This window comes from Mirounga angustirostris, unplaced genomic scaffold (genome assembly GCF_029215605.1).
Source record: "Mirounga angustirostris isolate CCGP_5_RB_7025 unplaced genomic scaffold, mMirAng1.0.hap1 SCAF_5, whole genome shotgun sequence".
NCBI lineage: Eukaryota > Metazoa > Chordata > Mammalia > Carnivora > Phocidae > Mirounga > Mirounga angustirostris.
The window spans coordinates 31,243,873-31,264,669 of NW_026991713.1; the positions used below are offsets into that span (position 1 = coordinate 31,243,873).

Below are 20,797 nucleotides of genomic sequence, written 5' to 3' on the forward strand. Positions count from 1 at the left end.
ACTGCAGATGCAGCTTTAATTTTCTATGATAGCTTAAAGAGAACTACAATACCTGCTAATATAAGCCTGCTTGAAGTCAGGTCTCATGCTTATAGCTTGTCGGTACAGCTGATCTGCTTCTTCCAGCCGGGACTCATTTGCTCGAATAAGATTGGCCAGATTAATATAAACATTTAGGTGGTTAGGGGCAATTCTGGCTGCATATTTTTTACCAGGAATAATCTGTTCAGAAGAACATAATTTGATATTTCAGTACCAAATAAAATAAAAAATAAGTATTCCTAGTGGCTTACTTAAAATATACATGACATATAAAGGTTATGGTACTAGTTTTACTGCCAAATTAAAATAAGTCATAAAAATGTGAAAGCACCTACAGTATTTACAAAATGTAAATAAAATAATATTTTGTGGCATTAAAGGATATATTTTTCATTCATGCTAGCTCAACAGAATATTGTTAGATTTTATTTATTTGAATCATTTTATAAAGTCCTATAAATCTAAACTCTTGAGGCTAAAGTCTGTTAATATATTTGCATCAGACCCAGAACAGAAAGAACTCAGGTCTCCTTCCCTTCAGTCTAGTGTATTTGTTACACCATGTCAACTTCCATGCTGTCAGCAAAATATTTCCTGGTTGTGACAACAGGGTGGTTAATTTTATTCAGAGTTATACTAAAGCCTCACTTGTCTGGTAGAGTTAGGAAATAAAATGCTCTTATTAACTGATTATTCAGGTTAAGCAAAGGTTATAAAATATATATAGACCCAAATTTTCAGTGAAAATAATAAACTGTGTCTGATAAATTTTATATTGAACACAATTTAACTTTAGAATCTTATGACTGAAATAGTGCTTAAGATATCATGTGGTCCAACTTTGTTTTTAAGACATTTATCAAACTACATCCACTCATTTTAATATTATCATTATTATTAATACAATATTAAGATATACTACCATGGAGAAAACTGTAGTGCAGGATAAACTATCTTTTCTGATGAAGCTGGTCAAGGCCAAGATCTGGCTTTCCAACTTCCAGGCTATACTGTAATATCACTTGATCTTAGCCAAAAGGCCGAGAAGCGATTATACTGTAATATCCAATGAATCTTGTGTATGTGTCACTGTAACAACTGAACACCATACAGCAACAGAGATGTATCCATTCATTTTATTACTTTGTTTTATTCATTTATCTTTTGAGAGGAATAATGCTGAATTTAGTGCTTAATATACATATATAAAATTCTCTTTAAAGTCATTTAGTTCATTGATAACTTCTAATCAAGGATATCTAAAATTCATAACTTTATAAACTTTTTAAACATATTCTACAGAAAATTTTTTTAATTGACTTAGAAAAGTAAATGTAATCCTTTATAAAACTTGTAGTATTATGCTAAGTGAAGTAAGTCAGAGAAAGACGAATACCGTATGATCTCACTCGTATGTGGAATTTAAGAAACAAAACAAATTAGCAAAGGGAAAAAAAAAAGAAAGACAAACCAAGAAACAGACTCTTAAATATAGAGAACAAACGGCTACCAAAGGGGAGGCTGGGGGGAGAGATGGGTGAAATAGGCATTGGGGATTAAGAAGTGCACTTGTATTTAAGTGTTGAATCACTGTATTATACACCTGAAACTAAATATTACAGTGTTAACTGGAACTTAAATAAAAACTTAAAAAAAACCCTTGTAGTAATAAATGGTTTATTGGATACTTTACTTTTATGTCAACAAATTAAAGATAAGGATTTTCCATCTAGGTAATTCTATTCAGTGTGGACATACAGTGGATATAACACCATAAGAATAAATTATGACAACTTACTTGGGGCATCAGTGACTTAGCCATCATGTAAGATTCTTCAGCTTCTTTGGTTCTATTTAAATTTTTGTAAGTTCTTCCTACATTCATGTGGGCACCAATATCATCTAAAATTAAAAAAAAATCATTTGTTGGCAAATATACTAAATAGTACTCAATGTAAACTACATGTTTCTAGCAACAAAACCACCAAGCAAAAAATGCAAAAGCAGTCAACAGATCCTGCATACTCTTTAAAGTTCTTTTAAACACAATTTATTATAATTTATGATCAATGCTACCCTAGAAAATTATTTAATACCGTAAGGACAGAAAATACACATATGACATGAAAAAAACTATTTTAATAGATCCTTGAAAGGCTAAGACATGACAAGAGATATAGAGGTAATAAAGAAATTTGTATCATTTCTCTTCACTAGATTTTACTATACTATATTATGGTTTGCTTCCATTTCCTTGATTGCATAGCTCTGGAATTCACTCAAAAAGTATGGCTCAACTCTAAAAGTGAAAAGATCTACAAGTGAAAAAGATCATCATGATTCCTAGAACTATTTCCAGTGTTGTAACTAACAAATATGCACCATGGTGGGACACAGGCAAAGGGACTGTAAAAAAAAAACCTGTGATTTTGTTTAAAATTTTTGTGAATGTGGATGGAATGCAAGTATAATACCAGGATTCTCCAGAATTACTTAAGATGCAGCAGCCCATCTCTCTTAAATGATAAATCCTACGTATTTATGTGGTTTTTTTTAAACATTTATTTTTTTTTAACCTTTTAAAAAGGTTGTGTTACTATCAGTATGTCTAAAACTTCTGTGTAATTTTCTGATATGGAGAATCAAATTCTCAGCAAATTTTTTCAGGGACAGAAAAATACGCTATTTAAATAAGAAAGATGTTAGTATTCGGATTCATTGCACACTACTTTTAGGACACACTTCCTAGTAACTATTTCAAAGGTTTGGAACAAAGACAGAAAGATGGGAGATCTTAAATCAGATGAATTTTACTGAACATGCATGAATCTCTAACAGATAAGACACGATTACTACCTGCCTGTGACATCAAGGATTTTGCAACTATGAAATAATTCTCTGCCTGCAAATCCTAGGACACACAGGAGCCAAGCACGTGTATCTTAGGCATTGCCCTAGGAGGAGAGTAACAGTCCTAAGATCTTGCTACATTACGTTTCAGGCTGGTAATTGTGTGCACTGAACAGAAACTGTCACATGCAGTACAGGTTTGGTTAGAGAACTGAGACAAGCTTGGGAAGAAAGGGTTGATTTTTTTGTTGTTACTGATTTTTTGATTTTTGATTTGTTGAGTTTTTGTTGACGTATTGCTGAGTCTCATGGTGTTTCAGGAGGGGTCAAGAAAAAAAAAAAAAGAAAGGAGAAAAAAAATTGCTTAGGCAAACCATTCCCAATCTTAGCTGCAAATCCGGATACTTACGAATTTTAAAAATTCAGATAACCTTAGCGCCACCTAGCTCTAGCAAAATAGAATCCATAGAAATAGGACCTGCATAAGTGTTTTTAAAAAGTTTCAAAGGCAGTTCTGATGTAGAGCCAAGGCTGAAGTTCACTGTATTACCAAATGTGTAGAAAAAGAGTAGGTAGTCTTTGCTCTTACGTAGCTCATTTTTTTTTAACATTAGATAAATCTTTACCATTAATTATAGAGATCAGAAAGCTACTTAGATAAAACTAAGAACCTGAAAAAATTAATTATAAAGTAAGAAATTTAACCTAAGGAAAGAACAAAGAAATTGGAAGTTTAGGTAAAATTATCGGCGAAGTATTTAAAATGTCACTGATATCAGCCCCAACAAATCTTAGAAAAGAAAGAGGTTATCTACTTGGATGAAAGACAAGGCAAATTAATACCCACTGGAATCAGCTTCTTAAAATTTATTTATTTGAGAGAGAGAACACAAGCAGGGGGAGCAGCAGAGGGAGAGGGAGAAGCAGGCTCCCCGCTGAGCTGGGAGCCCAATGTGGGGCTCAATCCCAGCACCCTGGGATCATGACCTGAGCCGAAAGCAGATGCTTAATCGACTGAGCCACCCAGGTGCCCCTTAAATACATATTTTTAATAAATATTCAAATAAATCCAATACAGTATTAAACAGAAAGTTATAAATATCATAGGAAACATATAGAAGTTGTAAGAGGTTTTAAAGATTAACAATATTTGCTTCTAATTAGAGAGATAGCAAGGTTTATTAAAGAGAAGCCACGTGAGATGGGTTGTAAAAGATGGATAGGCTATGGTAGAAGGTAGATGGCAAGGGAGAAGGGAGGAATTCTAGACTCAAGGAAGAACATGAACAAAGGCAAAGAGGTAAGGAAGCCAAGGATATGTACTCTATACTTCAAGAAAAACTACATAAAGAGCTAAGGAAGATAAAACTGAAATTCGTTTTATTTCTACAACTTTCTCTTCACCTTTCTCTAACTGAAATTTGGCTTCGCCTTGGCGACATGGTTTTTTACATGTAGCTCGTCCAAGTAGTGACCGTGTTCTTTTTCTTATTCTTTGCAACATTGAGCCTGGAGGAAGAGTAGGTGTCCTTGGTGATCTTTAACACTTCCAGACAACTCTTGCTCCTTCTTAAAATCACTTGTCTCTCAATTTCAGGTCATTAAACTCTATTATAATTGACTATCCTTCTTTGCTGCAGTCACTATTCTCTGAGTCTAAGCTCCTGGTTCTTCATGGTTCTCATAATTCTTAGTGATTTCAAAATCCACAAAGACAAATTTTCTAATACTTGGCCTTTGATATCCTTTCTTCCAATGATTTTCACCTCCATCTTCCTTTAACTACTTAGTTCAATGACCACAGTTCATATCTAATAGACAGATAGTGGGTATTGTTTGCCACTCCCCACTCCTCTGAGGATATTTAGAAATGTGACCAGGGTGTGGGATGTGTGTGTGTTGAATGATGACCAGTACCTTCTGGTCATCATTCTAAATGTAAAGTAATGATGGCTTTTGGTGGATGAGGACCATGTTTGGTACATATCCTGAAATACATTTCTGTACACTCAAAATGCCTCTTGAAAAATACTGATGCTCTAGCTAGATCAGACACCAACAATTCTTCAGATCTAAAATCAATGATCCTATAATCCTGCCTCACCTCCCTTCTTAACTTAAGATTCTTCATCCATTATAATCATTCCCTTAACTGTTTCTTGTTTAGTAATAACACATTTTAAAAAGCCCTAATCCTGTTTAACGGAATTCTCCATGTCTGTGCCATTTCAGCTGTGAAGTAATAAGAGAAAAGGATATAAGTACATCAACTAGTTTAAATTTAAATAAAGTATTCCTAACCTCAAGTACGGTGTTAAAACTGCTTGGCAATTATACATTTTCCTAGTCTACACACTTTCCTATAACTTGTTTCCAAAAGTGTGATCCATGGGTTAAGCATCATTTGGGAACTCAGAAATGCAGAACTTCAGGTTCTATTCTAAACCTCTATCCATCAGAACGTGCATTTATAACATCTCCGTGTGATTCACGGGCACATTCAAGTTTGTGAAGCACTGTCCTAGTTAGCTACTTCATACCCTCTCCTGTTCTTAGATCTCCAGAACTTCGACCCCTTCCTTCCTCACTCTCTGATGACTCTGCTTTCTATTTCAATGAGAAAACAGAAGACAATTTTCAGAAACTTCCTCCAGGTGATCTATTCGACTGCCTATATCCACATCTATGTACTTTGCCTTCCTTGTTACCATACGTTAACTATTCTATGACTCAATGAAGTCCTTATCCTGTGCACCAAATTCTATTTATCTCTTCTCATCTATTTAAGGACAATGATCCAGTAATTTGTCTCCCCATCTTGAATTATTACTTTTCCCAGCCTCAGTGATTAGCTGCACATATGCTTTGTTTTTCCCACCTTAAAACTGAAAACAAAAAACCCCTATCATCCTACTTAGTTTCTCTTGACTCCATTCCCACCAACACCACCATTTCCTATTGATACTCTTTAAGAGTTTTCAATACCAGCTGTCTCCAATTATTCTTCCCCCACTCTCCTAAACACACTCCTATCAGGCTTTTGCATCTATCATTCCACCAAAATTCAGTACCACCCAACTCTGCTATGTTAAAAAAAAAAAAAAATTCCTTAAATGTCTAAGTAACTCTAATATATAATCTAATTCAAAATAAGCAGCATCAAACACTATAGTATTCATATCACCTGGAATGAAGCCTGAAAATGAAAAACTCTACCTTATTATCCCCAAATATAATCAAGTTTTTAAAAAGAAGCTATTCAAATAGTTTTATTAATTAATAATGCTTACCTGGCTGAACATGGGTAGCCTGTAAGAAGTATTTCAAAGCTCTCTCAAAGTTCTTTTCATTTTCCAGAGCATGACCCACATTATTCCATAATTTGGCATTATTTTTATTTACCTTCAATACATAAGCATAGATAGAAATTAATTACAATTAAAAAATACAACTCCAGGGCGCCTGGGTGGCTCAGTTGGTTAAACAACTGCCTTCGGCTCAGGTCATGATCCTGGAGTCCCTGGATCGAGTCCCGCATCGGGCTCCCTGCTCGGCAGGGAGCCTGCTTCTCCCTCTGACCCTCCCCACTCTCATGTGCTCTCTCTCTCATTCTCTGTCAAATAAATAAATAAAAAAAAATCTTAAAAAAAACCCAAAAAAACCCCCCAAAATACAACTCCAGTTAACACAGTTATTTATTTGGTATACCATAAGGAATGGAGTGTTCCACAGAGGCATCCATGAATGGGTGAGGTGCTCAAAGACACAAACTTTCAATTATAAGACAAATAAGTTCTGTGAATATAATGTACAGCATGGAGACTATAGTTAACAATACTGTAATGTATATTTGAAAGTTGCTAAGAGAGTAGATCTTTGAAATTCTCATCAAAAGAAAAAAATTGTACCTATGTGAGGTGATAGAAGTTAACTTACTGTAATTACTTTGTAATATATACAGATATCATTGTGTTGTACACCTGATACTAATACAAAGTTATATGTCAATTATACCTCAATAAAACTTGAAAAAATAATTCGGATTTTCTCTCAGAAAAGAAAAATTTGTATATATACCTCCAATTAACAAAGATATTTGTTTGGTGTATTATTAGGAATGGAGTGTTCCACAGAGGTATCCCTGGAGATGAGAAAGGAGCCAAAATGAAGTGCTTCACCAAATTTACTCTCCTTCCTTTTACATAAATATACTAAAACCACAGCAATCTGATTTCATCTATTTGATATATTAGAATTTTACTGAAAATTTTATTTGATCAAAGCATCATGGGGTGCTTGGCTGGCTTAGTCAGTAGAGTATGCAACTCTTGATCTCAGGGTCATGAGTTGAAGCCCCACACTGGGCATAGAACTTACCTAAAACAAAACAAAACAAAACAAAACAAAACAAAACAAACAAAAAAAACTGCATGGTGCTGTTTGAAAACTCCTGCTCTACTATCTGTATTCTTTTGGGAGAGAAGGCATCTGAACAGGAGAATATGTTTAACATTTCTCTGATTACTTATTTTTAGGCTTGTTATAAAGCTATTTATGCAGTCCATTATGGTAATGGGAAACCTGGGATTAAAGTTCTAAATTAATCTGTGCTTTAAGAGTTCACAGATGGGCATGATATTCCTGCACGGAGAGGATGGTACCTGGCCAAGGAACTAGCCTCAGTGAGTGGGGCTGTGGTTTGAGATTGTTCTAGGAATAAAGATAAGCAAAATTCTTGAAAATTACGGGGCTCCATTTGTATTCCAGGACTGCAGATTGAGAAGTATAGTAATGAGGTCTCTTCTGTTTACAGACTTCTGAGCTACAGGAGGGAGTGGAGTTATTGAGTGAGACAAAAGGATAGTCATGTGATCTTAAGTTGATGCCAAATCAAGAAGTCACACAGACTATTGGAATGAGGCAGTATTCCAATAAAGCTAAGCAACGGGGAGTACAGAAATAGCCTAAAGGAAGTTAAGAATTTAGAGTTTTGAAGAGAAGCACCTGAAAAAAAATCATTGCTTATAACATACAGAAACCAAATTTTATGATTTTTAAAAAGACATTATTCCTATATGTTCTCCATTCTATAGAAATGCTTTATTACTACTTTCTGCCTGTTCTTATCTTTCCTACAGTATTGTAACCTTGGTTATCTTCCACATAGTAGGGTGCCATTTTTTGTTATGTATTTTATTTCATTGAATCTAAGATGCCATCAATTCTAAGGCCATTAAGAAAACAAAAAAGCCACTAATTAATTGTAAGATGCCTCTCACTGTAAGATTTATTCTGATTTTAGAGACGTTAAAAGGTTAAAAAAAAAAAAGTCTGCCTTCAGAACTATGAACTATATATAGTATTCTTATTTAAACATTTTATTATCATTTGAGCTTCTAATAACCGTATAGCATTTAGGGAATTATTCATATATGCCATAGACATACCAATTAAATACAATTCAAAGCACTGGTTATGGTATATATTGTATAAAGAACAAATCATTTTTTACTAATCTTTTGGAGAAGTACTTAAAATTGACAGTAAAATGTCTAATTAAATGTAAAAACATCTTAGACATGACTATAAGAAATCATTAATAACATACTTTCCTGTCATTCTGGATAATACTTTACCTTCAAGGCTGACATAAACAATGTATATTCAGACTCCCAATCCCAATTTCTGTGGAGTGTTTTTAAGGCATGAGTGAATATCACCATAGACAGACAAACCCAGGATAACTTTTTTAATACACTGTTTGAGAGAAAAAAAGCAAAACAAAAAAACCATTGTCTATATCACCAGAAGCATTTTATCTTTTAGAATAGAGGTAAAAAGTATGTTAAATATCCCCTAATATCATCTTTGAGTTTATTCTAAGGAATGAGGATTGTTCTAATAATCGTCTAACTTCAAAGGGAATAACACCAAAAAAATTAAATATGCATACTACCTTCTACTTCAGTCTTTAATGATATTAAATTCCAATATTTGCCTCTATTTCAAAAACTCTGTTTACATATAATGGCAAAAAGTTGACAAACCAATTTTTAACTGTGACTTTTCCTTTTTGGGGCCTTTACTTAAAATTTGAATATTTTTGTGTTTATGAAGGGTCAATCTTGTCATTGGCTATATTTAAAAAAATTTGGCTTACACAGATTGCATCTATACCACAGATTATCATGACATTCTTGGAATAATTTCATATTTTAAAGCTAGAATTATTTATTACAAGTCATAGTAAAACTCTTTATGAAATAGATACAAATTATTATACAGCTTTAGGCTAATTATTTGGGACTCAATTCCTCATCTATAAGTTTATACTTCATTTATCCCTATGGTCTCATTTAGTACTAATGTTCTCTATGTTTTTGTCTTAGTAACACAGTTCAACTTCTTTCATTTTGAGAGATCCACTTAATCAGGATAAGAGTGCATGGATCAGAAAGAACATGGACCATGGAGCCTAAGGAAAGGAAAGGAAAAAGGAAAGGAAAGGAAGAAAAAGCATGGACATTGGAAGCAGTCAGATATAAATCTGAATCAAAATTCTACAGTTTACTAGCTGTGTGATCTTGAGGTAACCTGATTTAAGTAACCTAGATGAGCTTTAATTTTCAAATGTGCACAACAGTTAAGGAATATTAGATTAAATAAAACAAATCTAAAGGGTCTAGCATGGCTCCTGGCATATGGTAAGCACTCAAAAATTGGTATTGATTAAAATTGGATATATGGGTAGAAGTTAAGAGAAAAGGCCTGGTAGATGTTAGTGAAAATTGTAGACATGGATGAGATCATCCAGGGAGAATATACAGTGTGAGAAAAATGGCTGAGTAAAACTCTGGCAAATAAAAAATATTTAAAGAGCAAGTATAGCAAGACGACTCTGAGATGGGACTGAGCAGCAATGAGCAGACATGGAAGAGAATTAGGAGACAGACTTTTTACAGACACCAGGGAAATAAATTTGAAATACAATCACTGACTGGATTTAGCTACTAGGAGGCAATGATGTAGAGACGAGTCAGAATGCTGCGGGTTGAAGGATGACTGGAAAGTGAGAAAGCAGTCAGTGGCCATTTCTTGCATATATACAGTGTGACTATTCTGTTCCTTAATTGTTAGTTTAAGGCAACTAGGACATGGTGGTTATGATGCAGATAGTGATGATATCAAGAAATTACAGACTGCTTACTATATGCATTTATATATATTAACTCAATATGACTGAAGTAAGAAGACTGTATCTTAGTTCATTGCATATCGAAGTGGCAATGGTCATTTATAACTAGTCTCAACAATATCCTTGTTTTCATTTGGGTCTGACTCAAAGTTTGTTATGTCGCAGGCTGTACAATAAAATTATATTGATGATAATAATAGGAACATAGGATGAGGTGGGTGCTACGGAATTTTCCTAACCTGAATTACAGAAAAATGAGGAGACTATCAAGATGAAAAATAAAAAAGGTATAAAAGTGGGACTTATATAACTGAACTAAACATTTTAAACACTTAAATGCATCACACTTAATTCTATAGTTAGTAAGCATTAAATGAACTAACATTTTAATTCACCTTTTGTTTGATATTTTCTGCCATCCATGGGCTACCAAAATACAGAACCCCATGCTAGGCACATACAATACTCGCTCGGCAACAACAAATCCAACTGGGAAAAAAAGGTTCGATGCAGGAATAAATGGTAATGCCATCAAACAAAGTGCCTACAAAGAAAAATAAGATATTTTAATAAGTTAAAAAAATATACGGACACTCAAAAGTTAAACCCAAATATTTTATCATTTAATTTGAATAATGTATTGGTGGACCATTTTTAATAATACTATAAATAACACTAATTTAAACATAAAGATGGCAACTTAGGGACGGTAACAACAAACATCAGGATGTATGTCACCAAGGTGAGATCAAGTTAGGACTTCTAATTAGGGCTATCCAATTAAATATTTTTTGAAAATATATCTAAAATAAGACATTAATAATTTTTATACATACAACTTATGTTTGTGTGGTAAAAATACACTGACAGAGATGTTAACAGGTTTTAACAAAACTGTAACGGGGGACAAAACAGCCAATCATGCCAGTTTTTATATTTTTATTATTGTAAGTATTCATATCATATTGGAAATTGAAAAATGATATAAGGTATCCTTTAGACAAGATAGTAGACTACTACGTCTGTACCCCAGCATTCTTTTACATAATACTCTGATGAGTCATATACATTTAATAGAGGCTTAGCATAAGTATAAAAATAAAACTGCCCCCTTTAAACAGTAGTCTTTTATTCTATAAGAATTTCTAAAATTTTAACACTGTACATTGAAATAAATCATAAAAATGCTTAGGTTATTTTTGTCATTTTGAAAATGAGATAGCATATGGTTTCCAGACTATAAAGCCATTAAAAAGGCAGGATACAAACAACTAGCACAAATAACTTGTGAAAGGAACTAAGTTGGTTGTTATTAGGACATCTGTTTCTATGGGCATCTGCTTCCATATTTTCTTACCCTGATTTGTTTTATAGTACCCAACTGAATAACTATGCAAGTTGTTCCTTCAGCTTCAGAAGTTTGAGAGTCTTTTAACAGTATGAAAGATTGTTTTCTCTTTATTATACTTTATTAGTAAAATACAGATGTAAAGATGTACACACATTGAAAAAAATACTTTCACCATATATGATAAATTAATGACTTGTAATGAGGAAATAATGAATCTAAAGAAAAACACTACTGGACTACTAAGTATCAGTTAATTTATATATCTGAAATTTTAATGTTTTCTTTTTGATCAAAAAGGTAAAACATTAAGAATACATAATTATTTTTCCATTTCCCAGGAGTGCTTGATAAAAATAACTGGCTAGCTATGAAACAGATATTCCTAAAATGTAGTCCTTTCCTTTTATTTATTTAAAGATTCATTTCAGAGAGAGAGAGTGAGTTAGGGGAGGGGCAGAGGGAGACAATCTTCAAGCAGATTCCCCACTGAGCAGAGACCCCACTTGGGGCTTGACCTCATGACCTGTGAGATTATGACCTGAGCCAAAACCAAGAGTCAGATGCTTAACTGACTGAGCCACCCAGGCATCCCTGTAGTCCTTTTCTAAAAACAAACAGGCAAAGAAATTTTTTATTAATTCATGGCTGCTCTAAAGCAATTTTATTTGAAATAATTAAAAGTGTTATTAAATTCATTCAATGATGTATGATGGACTGATGCATAAGCTACATACACAAAAAATCTACTGGTTCTTGGATAAAGGAATGTCTCTAATGATTAATTTACTCAAAAGTTCTAATACACTCTATTAATATATGCCCACCTAGCTAACTATGGCTACCATAAGTTCCTTCTTCAGTGAATCAAAACTCTCTTTAAAAGGAAAGGTGGTAGTTAAAGGAGTTGGAACAAATCAGTTTAATTTCTTACTTCCTGTGTAACATTAGGTAAACTAATCAACCATCTTGCCAATTTGTGTTTCTTTATAAATTGGGATTAATAACTACTTACATTATATTGTCAGGATACATATGAGATTTTATTTAATAAGTGTTTAACACAGTATCTGGTACTTAGCAGGTACTCCCTTGATCTACTTATCCCTTCCAAAGATCTTCACAAAACATCACCATATAACATAGCATGTTTAGGACTATCTTAAAGAAGTTATACCTAAGATCATAACTGTTCCTTTTGATATACATAAAATAAAACTTATATAAATCTCTGCTTACTTCATTGGCACTATCCTATTTTTATTCAGCTTATATTATAGAAATCATTATTTTAAATGCCAAAACTTTACATTCACCCACCGTTCCTTACTTTTCCTTTCTTTTAGCAGAACCTCAGCTTTGGATGTATTCTATCATGTATCTGCTTTGTCTGTACTTACGTGAACAGCAAAGCACTACTAGAGACAGTCCCAAAGCAAAACAGATTAGTATCATCATAAATTCATGATTATCAACTTCAATTGATCCTTAAAACTCCTCAGAATTTCTAGGTTTACTTTTCTCAAACTTTTAATTCATGTCACTTTCAGCAGGTGATCATACTTCCAAACTTAGAGAAAACTAAAGCCATAAAACAAGAATTCCTTCAATTCCCTGCTACTAAAAGTACCAACATCCACATTGATGTCATTTCCATCCTTTCTGCGACATAAGAGGTGTGTGTCTCCATCTTTCTCAGGCCAAACCTGAGCTCTACATTGCCCCTGCTCCTCACAAATCTCACAATTAACCATCCCTTCATTTACTCGACCACTTTCTAATCAACTGTATCATTCCTATCCATATTCAAATATGCTCTTGTCTCTCCAACCTTAAACATCTCCTTTGACAACACATCTTTAAGTTACCTTACCTATTCATTATGTCCTTTAGGTATAAAACAAGTTCGCACATTCTTAGGAAAATATTTTTACAGCCAAGGTAGTAAGTAGCTGGTTTTAATCCCACTTAATCAACATTTCAAATCAACGAGTAGGTTTTTGCAAGTCAATCCATTAGTGATATCCCTTGCTTCTAAAAGTCAGCCAACTGAGTACTTCAATGAAAGTGATTCTTCTACCTCTGAAGGTCCACTAATTCTAGATCTTTATGCTTCCTCCAAGCTCGACATGAGATCAGCAGTCTGTTATGCTTCAAGCTGGCATAGTCTTCTCTTACTTAGGTGGTAATAAATTCAAGCTTGTCTCCTCCTTTGAAATATTCAAAGTTGAGTTACCCCTCAGGTTATCTATACTACCAATCTTCATATTCTCATCTAATCGAATCTCTCCACAGAAATAAATTTCATTAAGTAACTAATACACCTAAAATAGGTCAAATATGACTGATCTCACTTTTCTGCCTAACAGCATCTGTTAGGGATAACCATTCCATCTTTCTTGAAATACTTACCTACCTTTCCGTCCATTTGGTCTATCTCCTATTTAGGTTTATTCTCCTCTACATAGTATCTAAATATAGGAGTTTTTCAAGACCTAGTTGTAGGTTTCTTCTCTTTTCACTCGATCTAGCTAGCCCCTTCAACTATTTTCTGAGGGAGAATTAAGACCAAATACTCTAAGGCATTCATTATGTGTATGAATTATCTTCTATGTATTTGGAATGGTAATAGCTGGTTCCCATCTTTGAGAAAAGTCACAAAACCCCAGTTGAGAAAGGCTGCTCTATATATAACCTCTCCATAGACCTTCTTATTCTCATCCTGGTTTCAATTACTATCTCTATGCCAATCTATCAAATTTTTATGTGAAGCTTAGGACTCTCCTCTGAACTCAAGTGCTATTCAAGATCTCTACTAGGATCAAACTCAACAGATTAAAAAATAGTAAATATGGTCTTTCCTCCAAACTTTTTTTTCAATCTTCTCTACATCTCAGAGATTAGCTTCAAATTTTCCAAAATGCCAGTTTCCCTGGTAATTGGGGCCTTGTATTTCTTTTTATCATATCCTTAGTGCCTAAAAGGCTGCCCGGTACATAGGCTACAAGAAAAACTTTTTACTGAATAAATGAACCTAGTGGCTACAGCCAATATGAAATATTTGTAAAGTATTAAAAGCACTTTCTGGCATATAGCAAATGCTCAAGAAAATGTTAAAGATTATTACTGTCTTCAGTAATTTAAAGGAAGAGACAATAAAACTGCTACAAGTAAGAAGTGACAGCAGAGTAAGAGAATTACAAAGAAATACACCTCAGAAAAACAACAAGACTGTGTAAATAATCATAGTTCTCTGAACACAGTAAAATAACTTGGGGAGTAATGAAAATCTTGCTAATGAGAGCTAAAGAGCTATATATTTCTAGCTGCCTATCTTACAGGACACTCTTCTCTGTGTCAAGAAAACAGTGATCTATTTCCTCAAAGTGTATGATCTACTTAGGTAAAGAAATAGAAGAAAATGATGCCAAAGGCATGCTTCATGGTTTCAGAGTTCCTACTAAATCAAAGAAATTCATAACCAGTTTTTACTTTACATGGTGAATGTCAAATTACGCCTGCACATGGAATTCTGATATATAATTTTAGGATAGCCTAAAATAAGTTAATAAATTAGGCTGATGTTGAACAAAGAAAGACGCTGTTTCTAAGAAGATGCTTTGACAAATTAAAGGCAGTCTCTAAATCAACTGAATGTTACATCATCTGAGAAATTAAGGGAATTTCTTACCATTAAAACAGTCTTGGAGGAATCACCAGGGTATCTGAGACTGAATACTCCCAACGCCCCCAAAAAGCAAAAGAAAGTAAATGTTGCAAGATTTCGAATATCTAGAAATGACTCTATAAGTGGTATTGTTCCCATGGTCCAATCACAGCAGAGTTCTGAAGGATTTAATAGAAGCCAAGCATTCAAAGGAAGGAGATAGTTAAAAGTTAGCTGCCTTGTAGGAGTTGGGCTTACAGCAGCTGGGTTATCAAACCTGTATAAAGAATGAAAACAAAAGTTATTTAAAACACTTTGTAAACACAAAACATATAACATATAAATAAAATGTTGAACAATAAAAGCAATATTTTACACATAATCTCATTAAAAAGACAAAATATTTTTTACTAATACCTTACTAGAGGTATTTAGTCCTCACTAGAGTTCAAACTGTCTAACCTTTAAGAAACGTCTAGTTGAGACAAACTATGAAAAACTGTTTAAAGGGCAACTAGGTTATCTATTTCTAGTTTATTATTAGAATAATTCAGACAAGTCACTATAATATTATGATACTCTGCATAAGTATAACTTCCTGATTAAAAGTAAAAAAATTTTAAAAGTGTCATTGCTGTATGTGATGTATGAGTGTTTCTGAGAACACTAACCAATGTTTTTTCTGCATAAGATGGCTTCTTTCAAAAGGCACTAAATGCTAATAAAAATTATGCTTCCTAGAAAGAATTACTATGTTTTTCTTTTGTTGTGGACAGAGAAAACTGTATACCTATGAGTTTTTCCTTTTTGCTTAGACTTCTAGGAAGCTGAAAACCAAATTTCCAGTATAGAATAATAACTGTATAGGCCTATGTAACATTTTGTGTTCTACTTTTTCTCCTAGTACATACTAATATGAACTTATATCCTAATTTATATTTGTCCAGGCCATGATATATTACATGTACATTTCATTAGTTTAGTCTGTTTCCTGCAAACTAAGGCAAATCATAGTCAAAGCATTTTTTAAAGTATATTTCAAATTAATAGCTTCAGATTTTTTTTAGGCTACATTCAAAATTTTACTGGCTATGTTAATATACAGTCCTTTAAAAACCCAATTTCTCATTTTAAAATGAATGAGTTAAGAAAAATCAACCCCTAACATTTGTTTGACTTGGTCTTCTTAAAAATTCAAATGGCTGAGAAAAAGTAAATACTATTTGAACAAGTAAGATCTTAAAAACCTTCATATCTGAGTATCTACATGTATGAAAAATAATAAATCTTGAGTCAGAACTTGAATTCTCAAATAGCCAACAGAATTGAATACAAAGCTTTTTTCCTATAATCCACTATTCAGAGTTCATTTTTATAACTAATGGTTTATTTAGAATAGCTAATTTAATAACTGTACTATAGAGAAAGAACACATGTCAAAGCAAGTCAAACAATGTTATAGTCAACTTCATAGGGTAATATAATAGAAGAAAATATATATACACACATATTTTTAAATGCTTCTATTTGGAAAATACATATTTAGATGTAACGTATTCCATACAGCCATCCACAAATACATACACAAAACAAATACATTCATACTTATAAACCACATTTTCACACTATAGAACTGGAGATGAAAAACAGTTGATGGAAATTCTCTAAAAGGAATAATAAAAACAATAACACTGAAACTGAGGGTGAAGAAGGAACTATAAAGTATATATTTACAATTCAATCTATTTCACATATCTTACTACTTAAATGAGTTGTTCAGGGGTGCCTGGGTAGCTCAGATGGTTAAGCGACTGCCTTTGGCTCAGGTCATGATCCTGGAGTCCTGGGATCAAGTCCTACATTGGGCTCCCTGCTTGGCGGGGAGTCTGCTTCTCCTTCTGACCCTCCCCCCTCTCATGCTCTTTCTTTCTCATTCTCTCTCAAATAAATAAAATCTTAAAAAAAAAATAAATGAGTTGTTCAGTTTAGCATGGCTAGACTCAGAAGTAAAAATTCATGAAATTAGAAAGTATTCTTTAAAGAATAAAATGCTACTGAAAAGAATAATTATATGGAAAATGATACAAAGAAAATGTTTAAGGTAAGAGAATTATCTGAATAAAATTTTATTCTAACCAGGGCCAGCTATGCACTATCCTGGACAGCACACGAACAACATTTGGCCTTTTGTTTAAAAAAAAAAAAAAAAAAAGTTCTTCTATTTAATGTCAGATACTTTAATATAATTGAATAAGGAACTAGTATAAATTTCATTTTAAATTTTAGCTGAGTAAGGTGAAATGGAAAAATGCTAAATTTCAGAGCAGGACAAAAAGATGCAGCTTGTTAAATTCATCATAACTTTTGCGTCCAGCTTTAAACACAAAGAACTGGACAAGATATATAAAACTTTTCTTAACACACTAAGCATCAGGGAAAGAAGGATAATGATACCTGAGGGAAGAAAAATAAATAAGGGAAACCCTACTTGGAAAGTTCAATACCTAGACCCAGATTTTAGTCTGTGGAGCAGTGAGGGGGAACCTAGTGGAGCCTAGTAGTATCCTTAGGTTGCAAAGACAGAACTGGGAGCCCTAGAGGCCCAGGGGGCTAGGGTCAGTGGGCAGAATACCAGAGAGAAGAAAGCTGCTGAGAAAGAGAACTCATATCTGTAGAGGGTCTCTCTCCAGTTTTTAGTACTGATGAGAACTGTTCAGCATATGTATGTGAGGAAATACACAAGGTCAGTGTAGTGGGTAGAACCATGTCTCTCAAACATTCATATCTACCTAGAACCTCAGACTGTGACATTATTTGGAAACCTATTTCTTTGCCGATGTAATTAGTTATGTCAGGATGAGGTCATACTGGATTAGGGTGAGCCCTAAATCTAATGACCGGTGTTCTTATACAAAGAGAGAATACAGAGAAACACACAAGAAAGAAGGAATGCCAAAGACTGCTAGCAACCTCTAGAAACTAGGAAAGAAGCATGGAACAGATTCTTCCTGAGAGTCCTCAGAAGGAACCAACTGTGCCCGACCCTTGATTTTGGACTTCTGGCCTCCAGCACTGACAGAGAATAAATTTCTGCTGTTTTAAGCTACCCAGTTTCTGGTAATCTGCTATAGCAGCACTAGGAAAAATAATGCAGTTAGGAAAGTACCTCTCAAAAGAATTAGATAAAAATTCTCAAATACCATACAGAGGTGGGAATAGTTCCTCAGCGCCAGAATGAAAATCCTCATAAATCACAGTCTATTAGATATAGTAGTCAGAAGGGTCTTGTGTCAGTAGCGGAAGAAAATTAGCCCTATTGTAAATGCTGCTGTGGTCTCATTCATCAAAGATTAGAAGCATGGCTAGAAGATGAAACATTTCTCAAATAACTTAAATGTATCCCAGAACAAAGCTCTAAAATATTTATAGTAATATAATTAAAGTAAAATGCACATATATGACATCTATTAAAAAATTGCCTGGCATGTGAAGTAGAAACATATAATCCATGAGAAGAAAAATTATTCAATCTAAACTAAGAAATTAGTTTATACTACTAATAAAATTAGTAGATGAGGAAATTAAAGCACTAGAACATGTAGAGACATGAAACATAAAAAGGCTTAAACAGAATTTCTAGAAATGGAAACAATATCTGAAATGAAAAAGAACTAGAAAAAAATTAAGGGCAGATTAGACATTGCAGAAAAAAGATTAGTGAACTTGAATATATTGCATTAGAAACTATCCAAAACGAAAACAGGGAGAAATAGTTTTTGGAGAGGAATAAAAAGAGCATTAGTCTGACAACTCCAAAAGGCTTAATATACATGTAATTGGGGTCCCAGAAAAGGAGAAGATAATAGAAAAATATTTCAAGTAATAGAAAAAAAATTTCCAAAATTTACATAAAGTAAAACCTACAGATCCTAAGCTCAATTAACCTAAACACAAGACACATGAAGATAAAAGAACAGTGACTGGAAGTTTGTATCATTTGACCACTTTCACCCAAATTTTGTTATACGATAAATATGTCCTAGGGTAGTAATATGCAGCAGGTGACTACAGTTAATGACACTGTACTGTATATTTGAAAATTCCAAAGAAAATAGATCTTAAAAGTTCTCATCACAAGAATTTTTTGTAATTATGTGTGGTGATGGATGGACATTAAGTACACTTATTAGTGATAATCATTTCTCAATATACATGTATCAAATCATTACACTGTATACCTAAAACTAATAATGTTATATAACAATTATGTCTCAATTTAAAAAAAAATAAAGAAACGATGACAAAGAGAAAATAATACAAGTAGACATACAGAAAAAGACACACTACACACAGAAGCACAAAAACAAAGATGACAGAGGATATCTCAGTGAAAACTGCAAGCTAGCAAATAGTAGAGCAACATTATTAGAGTGCTGAATGCATAACAATGTGGAATTCTACACTCAGAATTCAAAATATTTTTCAAAAACAAAGATAAAATAAAGATATTTTTATATATAAAAGCTAAAACAATTCAGAACCAGCAGACCTACACGTCAAGAAATGTTAAAGAAAATCCTTTAGTCACAAAGAAAAATGGTACAAGACGAAAATCACATTGAATGTAAACAGTTGAAACACCTCATTTAAAAAATACTATCTGGGGCGCCTGGGTGGCTCAGTCAGTTACGTGGCTGCCTTCGGCTCAGGTCATGATCCCAGGGTATCGGGCTCCCTGCTCAGCGGAGAGCCTGTTTCTCCCTCCCTCTGCCTGCCGCTCTGCCTACTTGTGCTCTCTCTCTGTCAAGTAAATAAATAAAATCTTAAAAAAAAAAAAATCTGACCAAACAAAAAAGACCCAACTTTATGCAATCTACAAGAAGTCAACTTTAAATATAAATATATTGATAGATAAAAAGTTAAAGGATGGAAAAAGAAAAACAATGTTAACACTAAGAAAAAGGAGATAAAGTGAATTTCTGAGTAAAGACCAGGGATAAAGTATTATCAGGGATAAAGAAACTCATTTAATCACAATCCTAAATATTATGCACTTAATAATAGAGCTTGAACTCACAAGAAGCAAAAATTGATAAAACTATAAGGAGAAATAGACAAATCTATAATTACAATCAGAGATTTTAACGTCCTCCTCTCAATAATTATTAGAACAAGTAGATAAAAATCACTAAGAATATAAAAGACTTATCACGTAACCAATCAAGTTAAAATCATTGTTATCATTAAGTTAAAATCATTATTTTCATTCTGGTGGTTTCATGAGTGTACACATAGGTCAAAAGCTACTAATTTGTACATTATAAATATATGCAGATTTTTAAAAAAATACTATACCTCAATAATGCTGTTAAAAAACCTCCACGTAAATCAAAGGCTTTCTGAAACACTTATAATCACTGAACATCAAGAGTTAAAGAAAGAAAGAATTAAAAAAAAAGAAAAGAACCAGACTTTCATACCTGGTGAATACTGGAAGTTGGGACTGAATAACCTGGACTCTAATCACAACAAGTAATAGTGTACTGAACATCAAAACAATGAGTTTTATTAGTGTCTGCAGCATAGAAAATGGAATACTACTCTTTCCACGGAAAAACTGTCCAACAGTAGTCCATAATAATGGCAAAGTATACTGCAAAAGGAAAAAAAAGTTTTAAACAATATACTATAATGT

At 33.2% G+C, this 20,797-nt stretch overlaps 1 protein-coding gene across 5 annotated transcripts in view; it reads right to left on the reverse strand.

Moving 5' to 3' along the window:
• TMTC3 (transmembrane O-mannosyltransferase targeting cadherins 3) overlaps positions 1-20,797 on the reverse strand; it is a 62,681-nt gene that overhangs the window by 18,702 nt on the left and 23,182 nt on the right. For all 5 annotated transcript variants that reach the window (XR_006790591.3, XM_064590826.1, XM_064590824.1 and 2 more), the window contains exons 6-12: positions 20,583-20,755; positions 15,127-15,379; positions 10,483-10,631; positions 8,529-8,649; positions 6,183-6,294; positions 1,841-1,944; positions 53-222 (exon numbers count right to left, since the gene is read on the reverse strand). Coding sequence is in view for 4 of the 5 variants with exons in the window: in XM_064590826.1 (XP_064446896.1) it covers positions 53-222; positions 1,841-1,944; positions 6,183-6,294; positions 8,529-8,649; positions 10,483-10,631; positions 15,127-15,379; positions 20,583-20,755 (1,082 nt within the window). In the remaining variant the exon portion in view is untranslated. The remainder of the gene's footprint in view (positions 1-52; positions 223-1,840; positions 1,945-6,182; positions 6,295-8,528; positions 8,650-10,482; positions 10,632-15,126; positions 15,380-20,582; positions 20,756-20,797) is intronic.